Genomic DNA, 25,966 nt, shown 5'->3' on the forward strand with positions numbered 1-25,966 from the left:
CGACTATACAGTCTGCCATCCAGCAGAGACACTGAGCTACGTACGCTTGCTCAGCTCAGTGCTTCACAGTGATGTGCTGAACTCATATCCAAAGATCTCGTTTTATCCCACTGACATCACTGCAAGCGTGAGAAAGCTCTTACACTTGCGGTACCGTCAGAGAGGTCATCGGAGTTCGGCGTTTGCGCTGACGTCGTTGACTTGAACTGAGTTCATTGGTTCTGAACTCCAATGACAGCACTGCGAGCATGAGAACTTTCTGATGCTCACGATGACACATCAGTGATGTGAAAAGAGTTCATTGGATATGAAGTCCGATCAACTTTAGCACATTATCTCGAGGCACTCAGCTGAGATAAGTGTTTTTGGTCAATTTAGAGTATATAAAAGAGTCTGTGTCATTTGTTCAAATAAAGGACTTTATTCTGGGTGTCATTTTTGACAATTTGACTATGGGATTATCTTATAGACACCTCTCCATTACTAACCCCTGGGCTTGATGTCACCTGACAATACAAAGGTGACATAAACCCCGATAATAACACCCCACTTGCCACCCCACGAGGGCAAGAGGGAAGAATAAGGTTAAGTGCCACCTGGGGTGGCTGAGAGATGATACTTTTAGTCTGGCATGGGGCAAATATCCATGGACCCTTCCAAGGCTATTAATATCAGGCCGTACACGTCTGCCTAGCCTTTGCTGGTTATTAATTATAGAGGGACCCTACATCATTTTTTGGGGGTCCCCCATTTTAATAACCTTATTAACAAGTAAAGGATACGTATACAGCTGTGAGCTGATAATAATTATCTGCGAAGCTAAATGGTTATTACCCCCTTCCCAAGCTATAAACATCTGCCCCCAGCTTGCATGCTGCAAATTATTTTCAGCCCGATTTGAGATGAGAAAAAATTGCAAATGAGCAGGTAATCATAGATTAACATTGGTTAGCTTGCAGTCCGATTTTTTTTATCGGATTGCACTCGTCCGTTTTTCTCGCAAATGAGTATGAGCCATTAGACCCAAATACATGCATTTAAGTTAAAAAGAGACATTGTGCTCAAAGGTGAACAACCTCTTTTTATAATTATGCTGTCCATGCCCAAGTATTTCTAATTAATAACAGTAACATGTCAGTACTCCGGGCAGGTATCCCATGCATGTTGTGCAGTGAAATATATTGATATATACATATGCATCATGTTTTGTCATAAAGACAATTAAAACATGGTGTGAAAGTCCTTTGGAAATGCAGAAACGGTATTCACTTCATAAAACCTAGAAAATTCCTTTCAATGTATTTTTAATATTCTTTCCAGTCTTTTCAATTCTTGCTGTTATATGGAACATAAATGTCGCTTGTATCCATATAACAATGGAAGAGTAGAGAATGAAAAAAGTGCAAACTGAAAAAAGTGTGACTACCAATGTGACTGGCCCCCAATAGCTTTGTGCTCGTCTCTTTACGAGCAATACATACCTGTATGTGATGTGTTTCTGTCTCCACTTCTGGCCTGTTAGTGCATATCTCTTGCTCCTTCTTTTATGGCTTAAGTGAGGAAGGTCAGGTACCCCGCAGCGAGGCTTTTTCATCCACCTACATAATCATTAAATGGGAAAAAAAGAGCAAACATCACTGTGATCACTGATTCACAAGACCGGGAAATACATCAAAGTTCCCATTCCCTATGACGAGCTGCCTGACATAGACCTTATAGGATTGTATAGTGAATGTATGCTTTCCTTATATGACGATCATTATAATACATGATTTTTTATAGCTTGCCACCAGCAATTTCCACCTCTGGCAAAAATGCCTTTCCTATATGAAGCAAGCTAGTTTAACACTGAAAATGCTGAGATACTCTGCACAATACCGACTCTATAAGTGACGCTTGATTTAATATATTATTCCAGGAACAAATATGCATATTCTATACACAACATATGAGTCTGGAGGTGTATGAAGATGGCTAATGTTCCATTCCCATGTAAAGCAGGTACATATAAAATTCCAATTATAACTTTATTAAAGGACACAAAAGGTAAAGCACAAATAATAGATGGAGATCGGAAGGAAAGTGGTTACACTACTTATTAAGAATCCCTAGTTAAGATGTGGTAGGAAGACTAAGGATCGCCATATACGAGATAGTTATCAGCAGACAGCCCTATAAGATGAAGTATTTTGATGGGAAATGAGGAAATACACTGCGAGAACCCTCAGCTATAGTAGATTATCTGCCGTTTTTTAATCTAATATGCTTTACCAATTTAAAAAGGAAAAATGTAAAGAACTGATGCACATTTGACTTTTTTGTTGTTGAAATTTACGGTATATATTTTTGTCTAAAAAGATGCTGCAGTAGTATCCAATGTGTTGCCTTCTACAGCCTGTATGTATGGCGGTATGTAATAAACTCTAGAATGAGTTAAAGGGGTTTTCCACTTTCAGGAAAGTTATGCCATCAGGCAAAGTTTGTTGTAAAAAACAAAGTGATTTACTCACCCTTCTAGGGTACAGCGCTGAGTCTCCGCCGCTGCTCCCGATGTCTGTTGTGCTCATCAGATCAACATGACTGAATTAAATCTGTGAGCTCAGCGGCTCGTGCTGCCTACACAAGCAGAGACCCCAAGTTCAGAGATTGGCTGCAGCACTCCCGATGTGACGTCACCACTGCAGACAACAACAGACACCAAGTGCAGTGGCGGAGACTCCGGGTGTGTGAGGAACAGAATGGCTCTGATACATCAAAGCTTTTTTGATAAAAAAGTGACAAAAATTGTATTTAAAATAAGTAGTAAAATTTTGGTGCAACTCAGAGTTACGTCAAAGTTTTGCGCCTTTTGTGGTTTTCTCCCCAAGGACAAGACTCCACATCTAGTTTAATTCAAGATGAGCTGTGCGCGTTCCGTAGGCCAGGTCCCTGACTGGAGTAAGATTTCTGGTGTAGAACACAGCGGCACACACCACACTAGTCATATGCTCCACATTCATGAAGAGGCATGCACCTCTTCATGAATCAGGAGTATCTGACTCCATCACGCCCCCTCATCAAGACTGGTGAGAAAACCTTTGTTTTTTTTTACAACAAACGGCTCCCGGAGACACAATTTTCTTGAAAATTGGTAACTTCTTTATCAGTGACTTTATCAAGATTTATACCTCAACTGTCTTTTATTGAACCTTCTGCAAAACTGATTTTTGATCATATTAACATTAAACATCATTCATTTTAAAAGGGAAAGAGATAAAGGTGACGAATCCTGCAGAACACACTGTTAACTCATTCTGCAGCCTACTATGTACTGTGATACATAGAGGTTGTAGCTGACAAATAGTTCAACATTTTGTAATTAAATCCTTTTGCAAAAAATGTTTTGGATTAAAAAATGAACGCATTAAAGTAAAAATGCGACTTATAATCCTTACAGTGAAATCTATAAGCACCTGGCTTACAAAGGCAACCTGAAGCGGACGCTCTCCACTATCTACACTGGCTAACATAGAGATTGCCTATTAATAACATACGAAAAGGTGTTGTCTACTACACTAGCTAATAGAAGAGATCACACTGTTAAACCAGTTTCAAATGCTGTTGAGCAGTGATTGGGGAGTGTCATAGCGTGGGGTGGACTACACATCACCTGTGAAAAAATGTTCTGGCAACCAACCCCTCCTGGACCACAAGCCAGGAAATAACATATTGGGTGCCAAAAACAAAAAAGGGCCTATCTTCTCAACAGAGGGACAAAATGACAAATGAAAAGCAGCAGCAGATTCAGGGCAACATAGGAATATTGTCAAGGTAGCAAACTTATTATTTTATGGGACAAGTGACAGGTCCACTTTAGTTTGTGGATTATAGTATATACTTGTGTATAAGATGATTTTCAGCACATTTTTTTGCGCTGAAAATGCCCCCCTCGGCTTATACTTGAGTCAATGTCCAGAAAGCCAGTGGTGGAGGGGGAGCGAGGAGCCGGCTGCTGTAGAACACTGACAGCTGCAGCCACCGGCTTCCAGAAGACATCATTACTCACCCTCCGTTGCAGCATCTCCGTCCCTGTATCTCTGTCATGGCGTCGGCAGCTTTTTCCTGTTCCTGTGCTGAGCGGTCACGTGGTACCCCTCATTAAGGTAATGAATATGGATGCGACTCCACTCCCATAGGTGTGGAGCGCATATTCATGACATTAATGAGCGGTACCATGTGACCGCTCAGCATAGGAAGAAGCTGTGGTGCCGGGACAATGGAGATGCAGGGACATTCAGCGACGGCGCAAGGAGGGTGAGTATGATGGGGGAGGATGGGGGAGCTCAGCCATGCATACGAGGGGAACGGGGGAGCCATGCATACAACATGGTGAACCACACAGAGCAGGACAGGAGGGGGGGAACCACACATACCGGGACAGGGATGAGGGGACAATACAAACCTGGCTTATATTCGAGTCAATAAGTTTACCCAGTTTTCCGTGGCAAAATTAGGTACCTCGGCTTATACTCGGGTCGGCTTATATCGAGTATATAAGGTATATTAGTCTTTATACCCCACTGCTGCATTCACTAGGCCCCCTTCAGCCAATGTATGGGCTACATAAACATTGGAGACCACAGGTCTTTGAATCCATCCCCAACAATGACCATCTTCGTGCAGGTGCTGATGAGTAAATAAACACAACAGAAACACGTGCAGAATTTGGGGTCCCCTAACTTGGAAGAAATCCACCGTCTGAGCGAGAGCCCAGAGTCTTTCTACTGAAAATATATTTTTTATTTGGATAAAAATAGTATCTTTACCATAGAGAAAAATGAAGATAATCATTAAATATGGAGTAACTATTTCTGTCCTCTAGCTCTGTATCAACTTGTTCAGGTCAATGAAAAATTGGTCCCACTGGTCTAAAATTCATCACAACCACTTAAAAATTATTCTCGGCCACTAATTATAATTGCAATGACATGAAATTCCCATGCGGTGCACAGCTGGAACATTTTTCCGGATTTAGAAGTAAATGGAACATTTTTCTAACTAAGACTGAATATTATACTAAGTATTGCATCAGATTAATGAATAAATCTCTGAGGAAACTTTCTCAGGTCTCTAATTATTAATTACTTTAGGAACCAGAAATTTTGTTCTTGGGGGGAAAGACTCATGTTTCTATGTCAGTATTCTGGAACATATAAATTTATCTTTTATTTTTGCACAGACAAAGGTGTATGAGGAATTGTTTAAGTGCAGGAGGGTTAGAGCAACATCGCTGGGGCAGTTAAACAAGGCAATCATTCAAGTCAATGTTCTCATTGTAATACAAGTCTCTTGTAGATGTCGGTATATTTTCTAATGAGGCATGTGGAAAGCAATAGTCTCGGTAAGTGAACCCTGCAAATTTGCAGCAATTCTTGAAAGGTTATGGTGTGCACATCGGTACTCACTCAATTGTCATTTGGTCCAGTATCCCAGTCACCGGAATCCCGTAGAACTGTTGCATGGTCACAACTGCGGACTGCATAGCTTTTCCTGAATGTAAAGCTGATATTCTAATATCATATGGGAGCAAATAGCCATATGTCTTCAACCAGCTCTGTGGAGAGAGAAAACACAACCATATGTCTCAGACTTGTTTTATAAACATTCCTTATTGCATTGGTCATGGCCATAAAAGACATTAAACTGATACAGAAAAGGCAGAATATTGACTACGTAACAATTAAATGTCAAAGGCGATCGCCTGGGAAATGGAATGACCTATAAAACTTATCAACCATGGTTCACTGCCAATCATTCAAGATATTTACTGTCCATGGTGACAATGGTCAGTAAATGTAAAACTCTTTGTTACGGCTCTCCATTCTCTTTATGTACAGTGTTTAATTTTTTTTTCTTAAATGTATTTGATTCTACAGTAACTGGATATGAAGAAGACTGAAGTGAGACATCCATCAAAATGGAAAGATGACATGTTTACTTGAGGAATAACTAGACTTATGTCCTGCATTTTCCAGAAGCTTTACAATCTGAAAGCTTTATCTGTAATTATCAGTTGTCTCTAATCTAGTAGGTGAAGTCTCGCTGCTAAAATGTCTCCCATACAGTAGGCAAAGGCTTTAGAGTTTCCTGCTCTTCATACGCTGTGTTAGTTACACAACAAAACTGCAGTTATACAACAGAACTGAGCACGGTTGCTGTGAATCAACCACTGAAATTACCGTAGTTCTTCACAGTCTCTTTGCCTATGTCTTTGTCAGTGTCATTCTCTGCTCCTTCTCTCTCCCCTTCCTTTTTCAAATCTCTTAAGACAGGGTTGGGGAACCTCAGGCCCCAGGGCCATTTACGGCCCTCGACGACCTTTTATCCGGCCCGCCGAGCATATTCTCAGGGACCCCATTCTTGGGCAGGGATGTGTATTTTGATTACAACCAGCTCATTAATTTCTTCTTGCTCTGTTAGCACACACACAGTGTTCACTACTGAACACTGAAGGGCATGCAATGAAAGATTACGTCCTGACACCAGAGTCAGGATGCACTTTGTGGGAAGAGTTTGTATGGCCCCCGCAGGATGGTATAAATATCCAAATGGCCCTTGGCTGAAAAAAGATTCTCCACCCTTGTCTTAAGACATTAAAAATAGCTGTAACCTGATACTTCAGTGAGCTTGCAGTCCCTCTTGCTTTGAAAAAAACACATCTGAAATATATTTTGGTCAAAGAGGCTGCTAAGTTCAGGAGATAGGGGTAAGGAAAGAAGTGTCTCATAAGTGGAGAGAGACACAGACTTAAAAATATATATTGCAAAGTTTCTTAATCTTCAGTTGTACTTTTGGATTTATGCAAAGTCTGTTGAAACAACAGTGACTATTTAATGTTTATCCATACAGATCATTGTAAATCATAATGTGGTCTCAGTGTTCTGTATATACAGAATTAACAATGTGTGACAATACATGTTCATAAATCTGCACTGCTTTCCAGGTATCACAGCTCCCCACCCAACTGATAACTCTCTTCATCCTTTGTTGCCACTGTATCCATCCTCCATTGGCTCTAATGCTGTTGGCCAAGCATCACAGATATACCTAATGGCCCTGTCTAATGAAACATCTAATAGTTGGGTTGTAGGACAGTCCAGCTGCATGTGAACATGCTGTCTAAATTCATGAAAAACAAACGCACTTATCACCCTGTTTAATAAAACATCCCACAGAACCTCTCATGACATCTTCATTTTCCTGCCAGCTGTTAAAGCGCAGTTCAGCCATTTTATGAACAATACTGCAACGCATACAGGGGTGAGCATGCTCTGAAAATTCCCAAGAACCGTCAATGAAATATGGAGTCCCTGCAGCACTAAGAAGAAATAAATAGCAACTTATACGGCGTTTCTGCATGGTACATATACCTAATTCAATAATTTGTACCCATAAATAGAAAGACTTTGAGACCGATCATCATATTTATAACGCTTATAAATATTAACGCTTTATATTTATTATGCTATATTTACTATCTAATTTTGTGGATATTTTGTATACATCTGTACCAGCTGTATGTTGGTAATGGTATAGGTTTTCCGACTGAATATCATAGTCCACGGGCTAACACTTTTTGGTTGTAAGAGTTCTCTTGCCCCTCTGCGCGTTCGTGCTTCCATGTCTCGGTCGGGGAGTTGTGATCACGTGGGGCCCCCGTGGTCTCTCTCCTCCTGCCGCTGTACTTGGACGCCTGCCGGCATCGCGGTGGCTATGACAACGCGCTCTAACTTCTGGGGTAGGTATGCGATACACTTCTGGGGTTAAACCTTTTTAAGCCACTCTTCACTGTGATTCTAATGCCCCCTGATGAAGGTTGTTTTTCCGAAACGCGCGTTGGGGCGGAGGCGTGTCCCAGGAATCTCTGTATGCTTTGTGGTGGGTAAATAACGGTCTTTATTGTATTATTTTCTATCACTTATTCTATTGTGATTGCTATGACTGTGTTATCATGTATTTGCTGTCTCTGTGCAACAACTCTGATTATATTGATATTATGGTGATGCCTGGCACCCCCAATTGCAGTAATTCATTGTTAGGTCCCCAGTTTTAGGATATTTATTGGGAATTAGCATACCAATTATAATCTATAGTAAAAAAATTGTTTGGTAGATCATAGATAATAATCTTTACATGGGTACACGTCTCCTGCTATTTTTACAGCATTTTTCTTAGATATCGCTTTGTGTGTCACCTTTGTTCACCTGTTGTCTGATGTTTTTAACAATAAAGTTGTCATAGTTTGATACTTTAATCTTGACCTAGTATCATCTTTTCTGTGGTTTAGCACTAAGAAGAAGCAGTGTGCTGAAGGGAAATGTAGATTTAGCGGACAAGAAGACAACTGTCAATTCAGCTCTGTAAAGCGGGATGCACAGAGTGGCAGAAGGACATGGAAAAAGACACAAAAATTAAAGAAAAAAAACCTCTATTCCAGAGGTGTTAGCATTTTGTCATTGTTAATTCACCTGAGTGATGCAGCCTATCAACATAAATCAATGGGCGACAGTACTCACAACACCCTTGGGAAGTGTGAGAGCTGCAGCCCATCAGTGGATACTAATGGGCTGCAGCACTCACATGAGGTAACAATGTCACAAGAGCTTTGGCAGACAAAGAGGGTTGGCATAGCTAGTCTGGGAGAGAGAATATAGTGTTTTTATTTTACATGGGGTACTGTTGCATTTGAGAAAGAGTTGTACAAATAATTGACAGCCCTTGAATTTAACCCCGTTATACTTTTCAGGTCTATTTGACCCCCCAAAAAGTTAGTGAAGCTGCAGATTATTTATTAAGAGGATCTGCAAATTGTGGTTAGGTGAGTTTATTTATGGGTAGGTGTTGTTATTATGAGTTTTTATTTTTTGAATCAAATAGTAATTGCTACATATGTATCGTTGAGGTCAATATAATAGTGTTTTAAACAGATCTCCTGACATATTTTCAGTCACATAAATGAGTTATAGTATGATTGTGGATTGTCTATTGCATCTACTATATTGTAGTTCATCGATTTCTCCAGTTCCTGTAGGTTTGTGAGCTCAATACAATTGCAAGCTACTGCAGATAGATGGGCTTTGAATACAGATATTTGCAGGTCTGTTTTGATGTAGTATATATGCTCTTAGTGTTGATTAACTGGTTAGTGTTTGCTAAGATTTTATTATCATTATTATTATTGTTGTTTATTTATATAGAGCTACTTTTTTCTACAATGATGATTTTACCCTGTGAAAGTCGTGAGTGTCCATTATTTGGAAAGCTTGATGAAAATGTGGCTAAGACATCCAATGAGTGAAGCTGAATTGTAAAGCTTGCCAACGCCTCAGATTCTAAAAAAGGTATCCAGCTGAAGAAAGTGACCAAGGAAGAGGACCCTATAAGTGGCGGGGAAAGTGATTATAAGGATTATGACTCTGAAGTTGAATCTGATGAGTCGTGACACCCAGACAACTAGTCCGATGCAAGAAACTCAATCTAAAAACAAAAATGTCATTTGGAACTTGCAGCCTTTTTCCCAGGCATGACAATTGTCCTCTACTAACATAAGATAATTCTCTACTAACTAGCTGTTATCATAGAAGTTTGGATAACTGGATATTCTTCCAAAATTATACAATACTAGTGAAAATGTCACTGTGGACGAACAACTTGTGTCATTCCAAGGTAGGGTCCAGATTAACTAATATATACCGAGTAAGCCAGAAAAGTATAGCATCAAGATATGGACACTCTGTGACAGCAACATTTCATACGCTCTAAACACTCTGGTATACACAGAAAAAAAGCCTGGAGAAAAACCTGAAAAAAAACAGGGAATGTGACTAGTCATTTCAGATTTGACATATGGACTAAGAGGACAAGATGTGACAACTTTTTTTGCATCGCACCAACTGGGGCAGCTGATGCTAAATCAAAAACTCACAATGCTGGGCACAGTAAGAAAAAGCAAGCCTGAACTGCCGCAAGGAATCCTTGGTAAAAGATGCTCATAGTTCAACATTTTACTTTACTGGAGACACGACAGTGACTTCTTACATTCCCAAAAAATGACTAACAGGTCATTCTGATAAGCACGATGCACCGTGACAATGCAGTAAGTAGTTGAGGCGACAAAAAGCCGCAGATGATTATTATTTGTTTATATAGCACCACTGATTCCATGGTGCTGGACATGAGAAGGGGTTACATACAAATTACAGATATCACTTACAGTAAACAAACTAACAATCACAGACTGATACAGAAGGGTGAGGACCCCTACGGGATGGTGGGAAAGAAGACAGTAGGTTGGGGGATTGCAGCAGCTCCGGTATTGGTGAGGCAGTAGCACCGGTAGTTGTGAGGAGGCAGCGGGGTCATTGCAGGCTGTAAGCTTTCCCCGAAGAGGTGGGTTTTCAGGTACCGTCTCAAGGATCTGAATGTGGTTGATAGTTCGACGTGTTGGGGCAAAGAATTCCAGAGGATGAAGGATATTCGGGAGAAGTCTTGGAGGCATTTAGGTAAGGAGCGTATAAGTATAGAGGAGAGAAGGAGGTCTTGGGAGGATCGGAGATTACGTGAGGGAAGATATCGGGAGATTACTTCAGAGATATATGGAGGAGACAGGTTATAGATGGCCTTGTAGGTCAGTATTAGTAATCTGAACTGGATATGCTAAGGGAATGGGAGCCAATGAAGAGATTTGCAGAGGGGAGAAGCGGAGGAGTAGCGAGAGATGAATTAGTCGGGCGGCAGAGTTAAGGATAGACTGGAGAGGTGTGAGGGTGTTAGCAGGGGAGCCACAGAAAAGAATGTTGCACAAGCATTTTAGTAGATTGAGGGTTGAGGAAAGGATGGATTCTGGAAATATTTTTGAGATGGAGGTGACAGGAGGTGGAAAGAGCTTGGATGTGCGGTTTGAAGGACAGGGCAGAGTCAAGAGTTACTCTGAGGCAGCGGACGTCTGGTACGGGGAAACGCGTGATGTCGTTAATTGTGATAGATAGGTCAGGTAGGGAAGATCTGTGAGATGGAGGAAAGATGATGAATTCAGATTTGTCCACATTGAGTTTGAGGAAGCGAGAGGAGAAGGAGGAGGATATGGCTGATAGACACTCCGGGATTCTGGACAGCAGAGCGGTGACGTCTGGGCAAGAGAGGTAGATCTGAATGTCATCAGAATAAAGGTGGTACTGAAATCCATGGGACTTTATGAGTTGCCCCAGACAAAGTGTATAGATTGAGAAGAGTAGGGGTCCTAGAACAGAGCCTTGGGGGACTCCAACAGAGAGAGGGTGGGATGAGGATGTGGTGTGGGAGACGCTGAATGTGTGGTTGGAAAGGTATGAGGAGATCCAGGATAGGGTGAGGAGGAGAGGATCCTTAGTAGGAAGCAGTGGTCAACTGTGTCGAAAGCAGAGGACAGGTCTAGAAGGAGAAGTATAGAGTATTGTCTGTTAGCATTGGCTGTCAGTAGGTCATTAGTAATTTTGGCCAGGGCTGTCTCAGTGGAGTGATGGTGGTGGAAACCAGATTATAGATTGTCAAAGAGCAAGTTAGATGAGAGGTAGGAGGAAAGTTCAGCACGGACATGCTGCTCCAGGAGTTTGGAAGCGAATGGGAGCAGCGATATTGCGCTATAGCTGGACATAGCGGTTGGGTTGAGGGTTGGCTTTTTAAGGATAGGCATGATTGTGGCATGTTTGAAAGCAGAAGGGAAGATACCAGAAGTTAATGATCAGTTGAAGAGGTGAGTTAGGGATGGAATAAGAGTGGTGGTGAGGTTGGGGAGGAGGTGGGATGGGATGGAGTCGAGTGCACAGGTGGTGAGGTGTGAATAGGAGAGGAGACAATTAAGCTCCCTTTCAGTAATGTTGGAGAGGGAGGTTATGGGGTTTGGGCATTGGTCTGGTATACAAAGGGCTTGTGGTGGTTGAACAATGAAGACTTGCCTTGTTTGGTCAATCTCATTTTTGAAGTGGGTGACAAAGTCCTTAGCAGAGATGAGGGAGGTTGGAGAGGGCAGTGGTGGGCAGTGGAGGGATCTAAAAGTTTTGAATAACTGTTTGGGGTTGTAGGACAGGGAAGATAGGAGGGTTGTGAAATAGGCCTGTTTAGCAGAAGTGAGGGCAGATTTGAAAGCGAGTGTTGCCTGTTTGAATGCAGTGAAATTGTCTTGCGAATTTGTTTTCTTCCAACGCCGCTCTGAAACCCTGGACACTTGCCGGAGCTTTTTAATGGTGTTATTGTGCCAGGGTTGTCTGTTGATAAGTTGCACTCTGCTATGAATGAGAGGGACAACTGTGTCAATAGCTGATGCGAGAGTGGCATTGTAGAAAGCAGTGGCACTGTCTGTGTTGTGGAGTGAGGATATGGATGCTAGTGGTAGAATAGAATCAGAGAGCTTGTGGGTGTCTAGGGGTGCGAGGTTTCTGTGTGGGTGCGCATGTTGCTGCTGGACATGGGTGGTAGGTGAGTTGGACAGGGATGAGAAAGTGAGTAGATGGTGGTCGGATAGAGGGAAAGGGGAGTTGGTGAAGTCAGAGAGCAGAGACGGGTGAAGACCAGGTCTAATGTACAGTATGTCCATCTGTGATGATATTAGATTATAATGTCACCAAAGGGGCAGTTGATACACGAGACCAACTAACAGCTATGTATGCAAGCAGATGCAAAACCAATCGGTAGCCAATGGTTTTATTTTATAACATTGTTGATGTTTAAAAATGTCTAAAAAGTGTCTAAAATGCATTTGTTTTATGGCGTCAAATAAACTCTGATCGGAACGCCAATAAACTGCAGAAACGAAGACTCTTTCTGGAAGAATTAGGAAAGTCATTTATGCCATCTATTTTAGGAAGAAAAGTAAAACCCTGATGTGAAAGGGCAAGCATCAGCATAGTAAGCCGTAGCCAGCAACATGTTCAACAACGCGAACCCACGGCCTCCACCAGCACCAGAAAAAGCCTAAAAACGAAAAGGTGAAGCATTTGTCCATCTTCCTGTGAGAAAACAAATATAGCATGTTCTAGTTCTAGTAAATATTTCTATAAAACACTTGTGAATTATTTTTGTGCACAATGTAAGAATGCCTGACGATAGCAATAAGTGAATTTATACAACCTTTTGCTTTATTTTCTTTAGAAAACAGAATTTTTTTTTAATTTTATTTCTTTTTGCCCATCCATGTTCACATACAGGTAAATAATGCAACTGGCATTCAAATAATATGTTTAGAGTAGCTAAATGTCAAAATTAACAAACTTTAACAGGTTAGTACAAGTACAGAAAAAGTGCATAGCCAATACAAACAGAACAGCAGGGTTAAAGGATAAAAAGAAACTGCACTGAGGCGGCCAGCTACCCTTCTCCCTCCATCCAGGGCTAGTGCCTGCGATGCAGCCATTTAATTAAGATGGAAAAGCTTAAAGAAACACAAAGAAATTATTACATTTCAAAAAAACTTGCCGCATTCACTATGATTCTGCGGAATATTATTCATGATTCCGAAACAAACACTTTTGTAGGAATCCTGAATAGCTCAAAGAGGTTAATTTCCTGCTGATAATTTCTAATATCAGCTGATGTCCATCTGAAGGCACCCCTTTCAATGGAAAAGGGGGCAAAGTAGTAAAGATACTAAGGTGACCCAGACCCTTCACTATCATCTCTCTGCAGCTCAACTCTGTTTTTTTGACTACTAACACCGCATTTTTTGTTTGGTTTCTTCTATGTGTCTTCTACTAACCTTACTTATGTGTTTTTCAAGAAAAGAAGGCGTTTAAGGCCACGTGCACATGTTGAGTATTGAGTAAGCTTTTTAACTCAGTATTTATAACACATCATATTGATTATTCCAGGTTAAGAATACCTTCAAATATAGCACAATAGTTAGAGCACTAACCAAAAAGTAATATAATGGTATCCAAATCAATACTTATGGAAAACTGGTTCAACGTAGAAGTAGATGAAAACATACAAAAGAGCCACGTATGTCAGAACAATAGGAGAATACTTTATTGAACAATATAAAAAATCAGATTAAAATCTTATAGCCATTAGTGCTTAGTGAGCCAAAAAATAACAACAGAAGGCGTCACCATTAGGCGGGCAAAATAATTACAAAAAGTAGTCACAGAAACATACTACAATGGAAATAATGCGGACAGTAGATCATAGACAGTGGGGATAAATATAAATAACAAGTACAAAATAGTGTCTCTTTGGATCCAAAGCGGATCCCCCAATGCTATGGTCAATAAATCCTCAATGTGCAAATAGTGACAGGTATGGACTCTGGAACATATATTGTGAGTTAGCAAGCATAGTATAAAGCTTAGAGTAAAAGAAAACTTGAACTAAACCCCAGCTCCCAAGGTCCACAAGTCCCCAAAATACAGACTAAATCAATCCATGTAATAAATACAAATAAATGTAAATAAGTCTTACCAACACCTAAATGGAGACGCCGCAACCCCTATGCGCATTGCGGCAAGGTGCCTTCCTCAGGGGGACTTGTGGACATTGGGAGCTGGGGTTTAGTTCTAGGTTTCTTTGACTCTAAGCTTTATACTATGCTTGCTAACTCACAATATATGTTCCAGAGTCCATACCTGTCACTATTTGCACATTGAGGATTTATTGACCATAGCATTGGGGGATCCGCTTTGGATCCAAAGAGACACTATTTTGTACTTGTTATTTATATTTATCCCCACTGTCTATGATCTACTGTCCGCATTATTTCCATTGTAGTATGTTTCTGTGACTACTTTTTGTAATTATTTTGCCCGCCTAATGGTGACGCCTTCTGTTGTTATTTTTTGGCTCACTGAGCACTATTGGCTATAAGATTTTAATCTGATTTTTTATATTGTTCAATAAAGTATTCTCCTATTGTTCTGACATACGTGGCTCTTTTGTATGTTTTCTCAGTATTTATAAGCCAAAACCAGGAGTGGGTGATAAATACAGAAGTGGGGACATGTTTCTATTATACTCTTCCTCTGGCTGACTATTAGCTTATAAATACTGAGGTAAACAACTCACCAAATACTCAATGTGTGCACGTGGCCTTATTTTTTGTGCATTTTTAGTGTTTAGTTTTCCTTTAGGCCACGTTCAGTATTTGGTCATTATTTTACTGCGATATTTGTAAGCCAAAACCAGGAGTGGGTGATAAATACAGAAGTGGTGACGTGTTTCTATTATACTTTTCTTCTGATTGTTCCTCTCCTGGTTTTGGCTTACAAATACTGAGGTAAAATTACTGACCACCATCATATGAGGATTGTGCAATAACTATATTACTTTTATCTTTTTGCCCCATATATCCTGGCGGTGTACCTGGCTCCTATTTTATCTTGGACCATTTGTCACTTACCTGTTATATTTTTGTAATTTTGTACCTATTTGATTGCTCTGTAACACTATGGGCTAATTGTTGTGCTCTTTAAAGCCCTATTTTTAACCCCTTAGTGACAGAGCCAATTTGGTACTTAATGACCGAGCCAATTTTTACAATTCTGACCACTGTCACTTTATGAGGTTATAACTCTGGAACGCTTTAACGGATCCCGCTGATTCTGAGACTGTTTTTTCGTGACATATTGTACTTCATGTTAGTGGTAACATTTCTTCGATATTACTTGCGACTATTTATGAAAAAAACGGAAATATGGCGAAAATTTTTAAAATTTTGCAATTTTCTAAATTTGTATTTTTATGCCCTTAAATCACAGAGATATGTCATGAAAAATAGTTAATAAATAACATTTCCCACATGTCTACTTTACATCAGCACAATTTTGGAAACAAAATTTTTTTTTGTTAGGGAGTTATAAGGGTTAAAAGTTGACCAGCAATTTCTCATTTTTACAACACCATTTTTTTTTTAGGGACCACATCACATTTGAAGTCATTTTGAGGGGTCTATATGATAGAAAATATAATGAATATAAATAAGTGTGACACCATTCTAAAAACTGCACCCCTCAAGGTGCTCAAAACCATATTCAAGAAGTTAATTAACCCTTTACGTGCTTCACAGGAACTGAAAAAATGTGGAAGGAAAAAATGAACATTTAACTTTTTTCTGCAAACATTTTACTTCAGAACCATTTTTTTTATTTTCACAAGTGTAAAAACAGAAATTTAACCATAAATTTTGTTGTGCAATTTCTCCTGAATACGCCGATACCCCATATGTGGGGGTAAACCACTGTTTGGGCGCACCGCAGAGCTTGGAAGATAAGGAGTGCCGTTTTACTTTTTCAATGTAGAATTGGCTGGAATTGAGGTCAGATGTCATGTCGCGTTTGGAGAGCCCCTGATGTGCCTAAACAGTGGAAACCCCCCACAAGTGACACCATTTTGGAAACTAGACCCCTTAAGGAACTTATCTAGATGTGTGGTGAGCACTTTAAACCCCCAAAAGCTTCACGGAAGTTTATAACGTAGAGCCGTGAAAATAAAAAATCGCATTTTTTCTACAAAAATGATCTTTTTGTCCCCAAATTTTTATTTTCACAAGGGTAACAGGAGAAATTAGGCCACAAAAGTTGTTGGGCAATTTCTCCTGAGTACGTCGATACCCCATATGTGGGGGTAAACCACTGTTTGGGCGCACCGCAGAGCTTGGAAGAGAAGGAGTGCCGTTTTACTTTTTCAATGTAGAATTGGCTGGAATTGAGATCGGACGCCATGTCGCGTTTGGAGAGCCCCTGATGTGCCTAAACAGTAGAAACCCCCCACAAGTGACCCCATTTTGGAAACTAGAACCCCCAAGGAACGTATCTAGATATGTGGTGAGAACTTTGAATGCCCAAGTGCTTCACAGAAGTTTATAATGCAGAGTCATGAAAATAAAAAATATATTTTTTTCCACAAAAAAGATTTTTTAGCCCCCAATTTTTTATTTTCACAAGGGTAACAAGAGAATTTGGACTCCAAAAGTTGTTGTCCAATTTGTCCTGAGTATGCTGGTACCCCATATGTTGGAGTAAATTACTGTTTGGGCGTACGGCAGAGCTTGGAAGGGAAGGAGCGCTGTTTTGGAATGCAGACTTTGATAGAATGCTCTGCGGGCATTATGTTGCGTTTGCAGAGCCCCTGATGTACCTAAACAGTAGAAACCCCCCACAAGTGACCACATTTTGCAAACTAGACCCCCCAAGGACCTTATCTAGATATGTGGTGAGAACTTTGAATGCCCAAGTGCTTCACAGAAGTTTATAATGCAGTTGTAAAAATAAAAAATATTTTTTTTCCACAAAAAAGATTTTTTAGCCCCCAAGTTTTTATTTTCACAAGGGTAACAAGAGAAATTGGACCACAAAAGTTGTTGTCTAATTTGTCCTGAGTATGCTGAAACCCCATATGTGGGGGTAAACCACTGTTTGGGCACACGGCAGAGCTCGGAAGGGAAGGAGCGCCGTTTTGGAATGCAGACTTTGATAGAATGGTCTGTGGGCGTTATGTTGCGTTTGAAGAGCCCCTGATGTACCTAAACAGTAGAAACCCCACACAAGTGACCCCATTTTGGAAACTAGACCCCCCAAGGAACTTATCTAGATGTGTGGTGAGAACTTTGAATGCCCAAGAGCTTCACAGAAGTTTATAATGCAGAATCGTGAAAATAAAAAATATTTTTTTTTTCACAAAAAAGATTTTTTAGCCCCCAAGTTTTTATTTTCACAAGGGTAACAGGAGAAATTGGACCCCAAAAGTTGTTGTCCAATTTATCCCGAGTACGCTGATGCCCCATATGTGGGGGTAAACCACTGTTTGGGGGCACGGCAGAGCTCGGAATGGAAGGAGCGCCGTTTTGGAATGCAGACTTTGATAGAATGGTCTGCGGGTGTTATGTTGCGTTTGCAGAGCCCCTGATGTACCTAAACAGTAGAAACCCCCCCAAGTGACCCCATTTTGGAAACTAGACCCCCCAAGGAACTTATCTAGATGTGTGGTGAGAACTTTGAATGCCCAAGAGCTTCACAGAAGTTTATAATGCAGAGTCGTGAAAATAAAAAATATTTTTTTTTTCCACAAAAAAGATTTTTTAGACCCCAAGTTTTTATTTTCACAAGGGTAACAGGAGAAATTGGACCCCAAAAGTTGTTGTCCAATTTATCCCGAGTACGCTGATGCCCCATATGTGGGGGTAAACCAGTTTTGGTGCACGGCAGAGCTCAGAAGGGAGGGAGCACCATTTGACTTTTTGAGCGCAAAATTGGCTGTCGTTTTTGGAGACCCTCTGATGTACCTAAACAGTGGAAACCCCACAATTCTAACTCCAACCCTAACCCCAAGACACCCCTAACCCTAATCCCAACCCGATCCATAATCCTAATCACAACCCTAACGATAATCACAACCCTAACCCCAAAACAACCCTAATCTCAACCCTAACCATAACCCTAATCAAAACCCTAATTCCAAAACCCCCCCAATCCTAATCTCAACCCTAACCTCAAACCTAACCCTAATCCCAACCCTAACCTTAACCTTAATCCCAAACCTAACCCTAATCCCAAACGTAACCCTAATGCCAACCCTAACCCTAATACCAACCCTAATACCAACTCTAACCCTAACTTCAGCCTCAACCCTAGTCCTAACTTTAGCCCTAACCCTAGCCCTAACTTTAGCCCCAACCCTAGCCCTAACCCTAACTTTAGCCTCAACCCTAGCCCTAACCCTAACTTTAGCCCCAACCCTAACCCTAGCCCTAACCCTAATTTTAGCCCCAACCCTAGCCCTAACCCTAACTTTAGCCCTAACCCTAAATTTAGCCCCAAACCTAACCCTAAATTTAACCCAACCCTAGCCCTAACTTTAGCCCCAGCCCTAACCCTAGCCCTAAGGCTACTTTCACACATGCGTCATGTGGCATCCGTCGCAATCCGTAGTTTTGGACAAAAAATGGATCCTGCAAATGTGCCCTCAGGATGCCTTTTTTGCCCATAGACTTGTATTGCCGACGGATGGCCACACGTCGCGTCCGTCGTGCACTGGATCCGTTGTGTTTTGGCGGACCGTCGTCACAAAAAAAAGTTCAATGTAACCTTTTTTTTGTATGTCGCGTCCGCCATTTCCACTCATGTGTGGCCGTAACTCTGCCCCCTCCTCCCCAGGACATAGACTGGGCAGCGGATGCATTGAAAAACTGCATCCGCTGCCCACGTTGTGCACAATTTTCACAACGTGCGTCGGTACGTCGGGCCGACGCATTGCAATGGCCCCGTACCGACGCAAGTGTGAAAGAACCCTAACCCTAGCCCTAACCCTAACCCTAGCCCTAACCCTAACCCTAAATTTAGCTTCAACCCTAACCCTAAATTGGCCCCAACCCTAACCCTAATTTTAGCCCCAACTCCTCTCTCCTGCCGGCCGGCAGATGGCAGCAGAGAGGGGGCGCACTGCGCATGCGCCCACCATTTTCTTTCCATAGGAAGAAGCCGGCGGGCAGGAGGTGACGCAGGAGGACCCAGGGACACCGGTAAGTATGGCAGGGTCCCCGAATCCCCCTATTTCTCTGTCCTCTGATGTGCGATCACATCACAGGACAGAGAATTACCGATCGCTTTTTCTTTTTTTTTTTTGCGACCGCCGGTAAACAGTTTATTACCGGCGATCGCAAAACAGGGGTCGGTAAGAACCAACCCCGATCATGTTCTTTGGGGTCTCGGCTACCCCCGGCAGCCGAGACCCCAAAGATCCTCCGGGTACCGGCTGGCGGGCGCACTGCGCATGCGCCCACCATTTTTTTGCCGGAAGATGGCGGCGCCCATCGGGAGCCACGAGGAGCACCGGGGGAAACAGGTGAGTATCGGGGGGCTATCGGGGACCTCATTTCTCTGTCCTATGATGTGCAATCACATCGGAGGACAGAGAAATTAAAAGGGAGATCGTGTTTTGTTTTTTTTTGCGATCGCCGGTAAACGGTTAATTACCGGCATTCGCAACTCGGGGGTCGGTAAAAAACCCCCGAATCATGTTCTCTGGGGTCTCGGCTACCCACGGCAACCGAGACCCCAGAGAAAATCCGACTCTGGGGGGCGCTATTCACTTTTTCCACAGCGCCGTTAATTAACGGCGCTGTGGTTTAAGTACCCTTAGCGGCCGCCGTTAAAAGGCGTATAGGCGGTCGTTAAGGGGTTAATATATCTTGTGTATTCTATTTAATTAATAAAAGTTGTTTGAATATATTCTTATTATCTAGCATGACTCTCATTTTTCTTGTGTATCATGTAATCTTGAGTCGCTTTATCTCACAATATGCAATTTAGCATATAAAGGCATATGAATGCAATACTTATCGAGTAACATGTTTTGGGGAATATGTGTACAATTAATGCTTTCTGTGTTTCTCACAGCTTCAAGCTCCAAAACAAATATGGATTATAGAGCACGTGAGCAATCTTGGCTTACACGTATCAATGAGGTGTTCAGTGACAAATCCAAGACATCAGTGGCGACCGTCAGCAGGGATATTCATGAGGCAACAAAGAGGCTTAAGGATTTACTTCATAAACGTACCAAGATTTGGTGGAACCGGACATTCCTAACCAAGTATATTGAGACAGGTTTGACACCACGGGGACTTCGTGTCCAGGTCTTCCCATCTTTTGAAGTGGAAGACATTATCTTCCAACAAGAATGGGAAGAATGCGCTAATATATGCTCTAGAGGTTTTATGGAGTTATTGGCACAACACAATAAGGACACTATAGACACCCTGGATGAAGAGATTGAAATAGTTCAAAATACATTAAAACAAGAACTCTCTGAAGTTGATTTACGGGCACTAAATCAGGATACTGATAGTGAATTCCAGAAATGGGAAAAAGATATTTGTTCAATTAAGACCACAAAATTCCAGAGGGATATTGGTGACAAACAATCCAACACGATGTACAAGTGGAACCGTAAATCAAGAAGGTACATGAAGAGATCCATGGGAAGATCTGCGTCTGTATCCATGTCCATGACATCACATTCATCGAGTGAGGAATCCTCCAAATCACTAAGTAAAACTATGGACCCCCATAAAATGATCCCGAATAGGGACACCCAGGTGGCTAAACGTAAAACTACACAATTCTACAAACAGGATAAAAGAAATAAAAATAGTCATCTTGAGGTAATTAATTTATCAGCACATGTTCTTACCGAGGCCCAGATAGAGGTTCTCTCACAGGGTTTAAATTTCTCACCTACTAATAACTTTGATTCCTTTACAGCTATAAAGGATCTTTTCTTTTTTCAAGGAAACTAATCCTTAAAAAATTACACACAATAGGAACATATGCGAATGACCAAAGTGATCAAATAGAAGCAGAGGCACTTCAGGCCCTTGAGGATCTCTTGAGCGAGCAGGATCCATCATCTGCAGGTATGTTCCCACGGTCCATCTATCCACGGTCCACATGTTTTCCCCCCTTGTCAGTATGTCCAGCTGTGGAAATATTTACTAAATTAGTAATGGAGGATTTCCAACATATGCCTATAACACACAAAAACGACAACCTCATGAGTTGCCAGCGTAGGGCTCTGAGGGAACTCCAAAATTATAATGATGTCGTTATTAAGCCGGCTGACAAGGGGGGAAAACATAGTTATTTGGATCAATATGAGAGGGAAGCCCTTAGACAATTAAGAGATAAAAAAAACATACTGTCGTCTTGATCATAGCCCCTTAGTGGCGTTTTCAGCAGAGTTAGAATTGATCCTAAACCAGGCCTTTGATAAAGGAATTATCCCTAAAAAGATTTTGGAGGGTCTACTAACTAAGTGTCCAAGAATCCCAACCATATACTTCATACCGAAGATTCACAAATATCCATTGAACCCGCCAGGGCGGCCCATCGTGTCCGGCATCGGAGGGCTATGTGAACCTATTTGTAAATTCATAGACTACTATCTAAAACCTTTGGTCGAGGCCCTGCCCTCTTTTGCGCATGACACGATGGACGTCCTGGCTAGGATAGATGGTATGACATTGGATGGGGATACATTACTTGTGATGGCCGATGTCGAATCGCTGTACACATGCATCCGACACCATGATGGGCTTGAGGCCTGTCGTTTCTTCCTCACTAACAGCAACTGGGATGGCCCATTATGTGATCTGGTGTCAAAATTACTCCATTACATCTTGACCCACAATTTTTTTGTTTTCCGCAATGTTTTTATTTGCAGCAGTGCGGCACTGCCATGGGGGCGGCCTGTGCGCCCTCGTTTACTAACCTCTTCCTGGGTTTTTGGGAGAGGGGAGTTTTTTGGGGGGAGGGCGCCCAGGCCGCGGACCATGTCCAGTGTTGGCTGCGATACATCGGCGACCTATTTATTGTGTGGCAAAGGAGTGAGCAACAACTAAAACAATTTATGGATGACTTGAACTGTAACATGTTTAATATCAAGTTAACATACAAATACAGTAGGGCCGAGGTGGACTTCCTGGATATTAAGATATCGGTTGACGAATTTTTCCAACTACAAACTGATGTCTACCGGAAGCCCACCTCGGTCAATGCTCTACTACATGCTAGTTCTAGTCACCCTAAATCCACCATCAGAGCCATCCCAGTGGGCCAATTTTTGAGGATGAGGCGGCTGTGCTCATCTGAGGAAAATTTCGAACGCCCGGCCAATGATCTTAAAGATAGATTTCAGATGCATGGGTACAGCAATAGAAACATCAGAAATGGATATATTCAGGCTAAGAGGAGCAATAGTACTGCTCTTCTACATCCCCAGATGAAAAAAGGGAAAAAAACAACAACACAAACAGACCAACAACAGGTCAGATTTATATCCACATTTAACGGCCAATGGACACAAATGAGGCAATGCCTCAAACGCCACTGGAATATCTTGCAGACTGACCCTGTGTTATCGGGATTTCTATCCAGGGAACCTTTAATGACAGCTAGAAGATGTCAAAATGTATCAGACACTCTAGTTCAAAGTCATTATATTCCCAAAATTGAAAAGAATTTCTTTAATTCTCGGGGCCCACCACAGGGATGTTTTCCATGCGGTACTTGTGTAGCGTGTAAAAATATTCTGCGTGCTACCACTTTTACTTCTTCTAATGGCACACGTCAATTTACGATTAGGCAACATATTACCTGTGCAACAACTCAAGTGATCTATTATGCCACCTGTGGTTGCCAGAAAATATATATAGGCTTAACATCACGCCAATTACGGATATGCACACGGGAGCATGTGCGGGATATCCTTGCGGCTGCGACAGTTACAGACCTTATGTCCCTGAAAACAATACCAAAACACTATAAACTGTTCCATCAAAGTGACCCCAAATCATTTATGGTTAGAGGTATACAGCATATACAGGGAGGAATCCGTGGGGGGGACATTAAGCGGCTGTTAGCCCAGAAAGAATGTAGGTGGATCACTATCTTGGACACGATGTCCCCATGTGGTCTTAATGAGTCTCAGGGATTTGCATCTTTCCTTTAAACGTGTTGGAAGTGCCCTGATTGCTACTGTTATTACTACTATTTTTCCTTTCCTCTGCCTCAGGTGTTTTTATGCCGTGTCGCCACTTGATGGTTTTAATGTTGTGACTTTTATTTTCTTTTAATTGTATGTTTTTCTCCCTTCCTGCAGTGGCTACTTTTGTCATCATTTATATGTCCATTACGTACCTTCCATTGTTTATCATCTGCCCTTGCCGTCCCTATATGGAGACTTTTCCATCTGTTTGTCCTTGGAAAACGAACAAAGAAATGAAGAAAGAAGGAGAGTTATAGCTCATGTTTATGGGTCTGGACCTAGTCCCATAATTGAGCACTCTGTGGACTTAATTAATTAACTGTCTATTTATATCATTCTGTTGCCTGTTAGGCCTGTGATAGGATATATGTGTGCGGTTTATATCGCCTGGGTAGCTAGCATTTGACAGAATGTCCAGTTGCTTATAGGTAATTATCCTTCTAGGGACGGCTTACCGATATGCGCATGTGCACTTTTCTGCTGTGACTGGCTTTTCTCCGTGCTCTTGGACCGCCCCCAGCTTGCTTGGTTGCGTGGTGACGCTAGCCGCCCCACGTGACCTGGAGGTGTGTTTGAGGACGCGGCGCTCGGCGGCTCAGCGGTGGTGCGCGTGCGCAATAGGTATACTTCTATTGGTCTGTTTTCATCAGGTGTTCAGTAGGGCTTAGTATAAAGGGAGGAACTTTGTACCCCACAAGTCATGCCCCTTGAAAAAGGAAAACTTGTTTCCGAAACGTGCGTTGGGGAAGGAGCTTTGGCGCAACCACCAGGACGTTATGACGGGTAATCTACCTTTTAGCATTTGCTGTTGCTGTGCACTTTTGATAATGTAAAGGTGTTTTTTTGAGCCACCATGCCTAAATAGAGGGGGAGGTTTATACTAATGGCCACTGGTACCCATATGGGAAATACATACCACCCTCTGGGACTACAGGTGGACTCCTGCGCACAATCATATGAGGATTGTGCAATAACTATATTACTTTTATCTTTTTGCCCCATATATCCTGGCGGTGTACCTGGCTCCTATTTTATCTTGGACCATTTGTCACTTACCTGTTATATTTTTGTACTTTTGTACCTATTTGATTGCTCTGTAACACTATGGGCTAATTGTTGTGCTCTTTAAAGCCCTATTTTTAATATATCTTGTGTGATCTATTTAATTAATAAAAGTTGTTTGAATATATTCTTATTATCTAGCATGACTCTCATTTTTCTTGTGTGTCATGTAATCTTGAGTCGCTTTATCTCACAATATGCAATTTAGCATATAAAGGCATATGAATGCAATACTTATCGAGTAACATGTTTTGGGGAATATGTGTACAAAATACTGACCAAAACTGAATATATGAACATGGCCTTAAATGCTTTTTAGGACGAGAGCAGTTTGCTGCAGTAGAAGCTTCTGCATACAGCTCTGTCTGCAATGAAGACACACATAAAATGGCCTTTACAACTAAATCCTGGCCCTGGACTAAAGACAGACGAAACTAGGAGGAGATGGAACCTTATTATATCTGCCATATTTGTACATAAATCTAGTTTTCGCCATCTCATTAATTCCTTGGTTTAGTTGTCCTTTTATCCATTATAATAAAACAGTTCCTTTAATACAATACAATGTCCATAAAACGGTAGGAGAAATACTGTCAGCCCTGCTCCTGTGAACTGGAGATCTAAGGTTCTCCATGCAGATGGTAGTGCGGCACTGATAATTAAAGTTAATTTAAAGCCTGGCTCCTATGGACTCTAAAGCAGCTTTAATCAACCTCAGTAAAAATATTCTACCTTCTTCTTCCTCCTCTCTCCCGCTGGGCTGCTGCAAGCCTGCTAATTTTTCTCATTCAGTCAGATACTCCTGTGTCAGCGGAAAGGATCTGCATATTCATGAGAAATCCGTTGTCTAGTCCTTCCTACCCAGAGGCTCCTCACATAAAGAGATGTGAAAGGTGAAGAGTGCAAGGAAATTGCAATTTCTTTTTCTGCCTCTGTAAACAATTACGTCAGTGATATAGAGCGGCTGCAGCATGCACACCATGCTTTTAGGGGACGGACGTACCTAGCTGGCATAGCGGGATCACAAAAGTTAAGCGGAAAATGGGGGACATTTTGGTCACTTTTCAATTTGATGGTAATGCTTGTGAAGTTTTGCAATTAAAACTGATTTTTGCTTGCAATGTCATGCAACCATTAATGAACAAAGTCCCCCAGTTAAGCAAGTAAATAGAGGTTTACGCTACGTTCCAAAGGAATGTACTGGCTGCAGACATGCGGCAGTGAAGGTCCCACAGTGATACCCACAGCATTATTTACCCCAATGCCTACCATTGTGAAAAACGTCCAATGAGTCCACATATTTCAAGGTTTGCACACATATGGTGAAACTTGCATGTACATCCACAGCATATATTGACAT

At 41.6% G+C, this 25,966-nt stretch overlaps 1 protein-coding gene across 2 annotated transcripts in view; it reads right to left on the bottom strand.

Moving 5' to 3' along the window:
• The window catches only part of MMP24 (matrix metallopeptidase 24), a 239,951-nt gene that overhangs the window by 73,401 nt on the left and 140,584 nt on the right, over positions 1–25,966 (bottom strand). For both annotated transcript variants that reach the window (XM_077252106.1, XM_077252105.1), the window contains 2 exons: positions 5,445–5,593; positions 1,482–1,598 (listed from right to left, as the gene is read on the bottom strand). In XM_077252106.1, coding sequence (XP_077108221.1) covers positions 1,482–1,598; positions 5,445–5,593 — 266 coding nt within the window. The remainder of the gene's footprint in view (positions 1–1,481; positions 1,599–5,444; positions 5,594–25,966) is intronic.

The sequence above is a fragment of the Ranitomeya variabilis genome, chromosome 4 (assembly GCF_051348905.1).
Source record: "Ranitomeya variabilis isolate aRanVar5 chromosome 4, aRanVar5.hap1, whole genome shotgun sequence".
Classification (NCBI taxonomy): Eukaryota; Metazoa; Chordata; class Amphibia; order Anura; family Dendrobatidae; genus Ranitomeya; species Ranitomeya variabilis.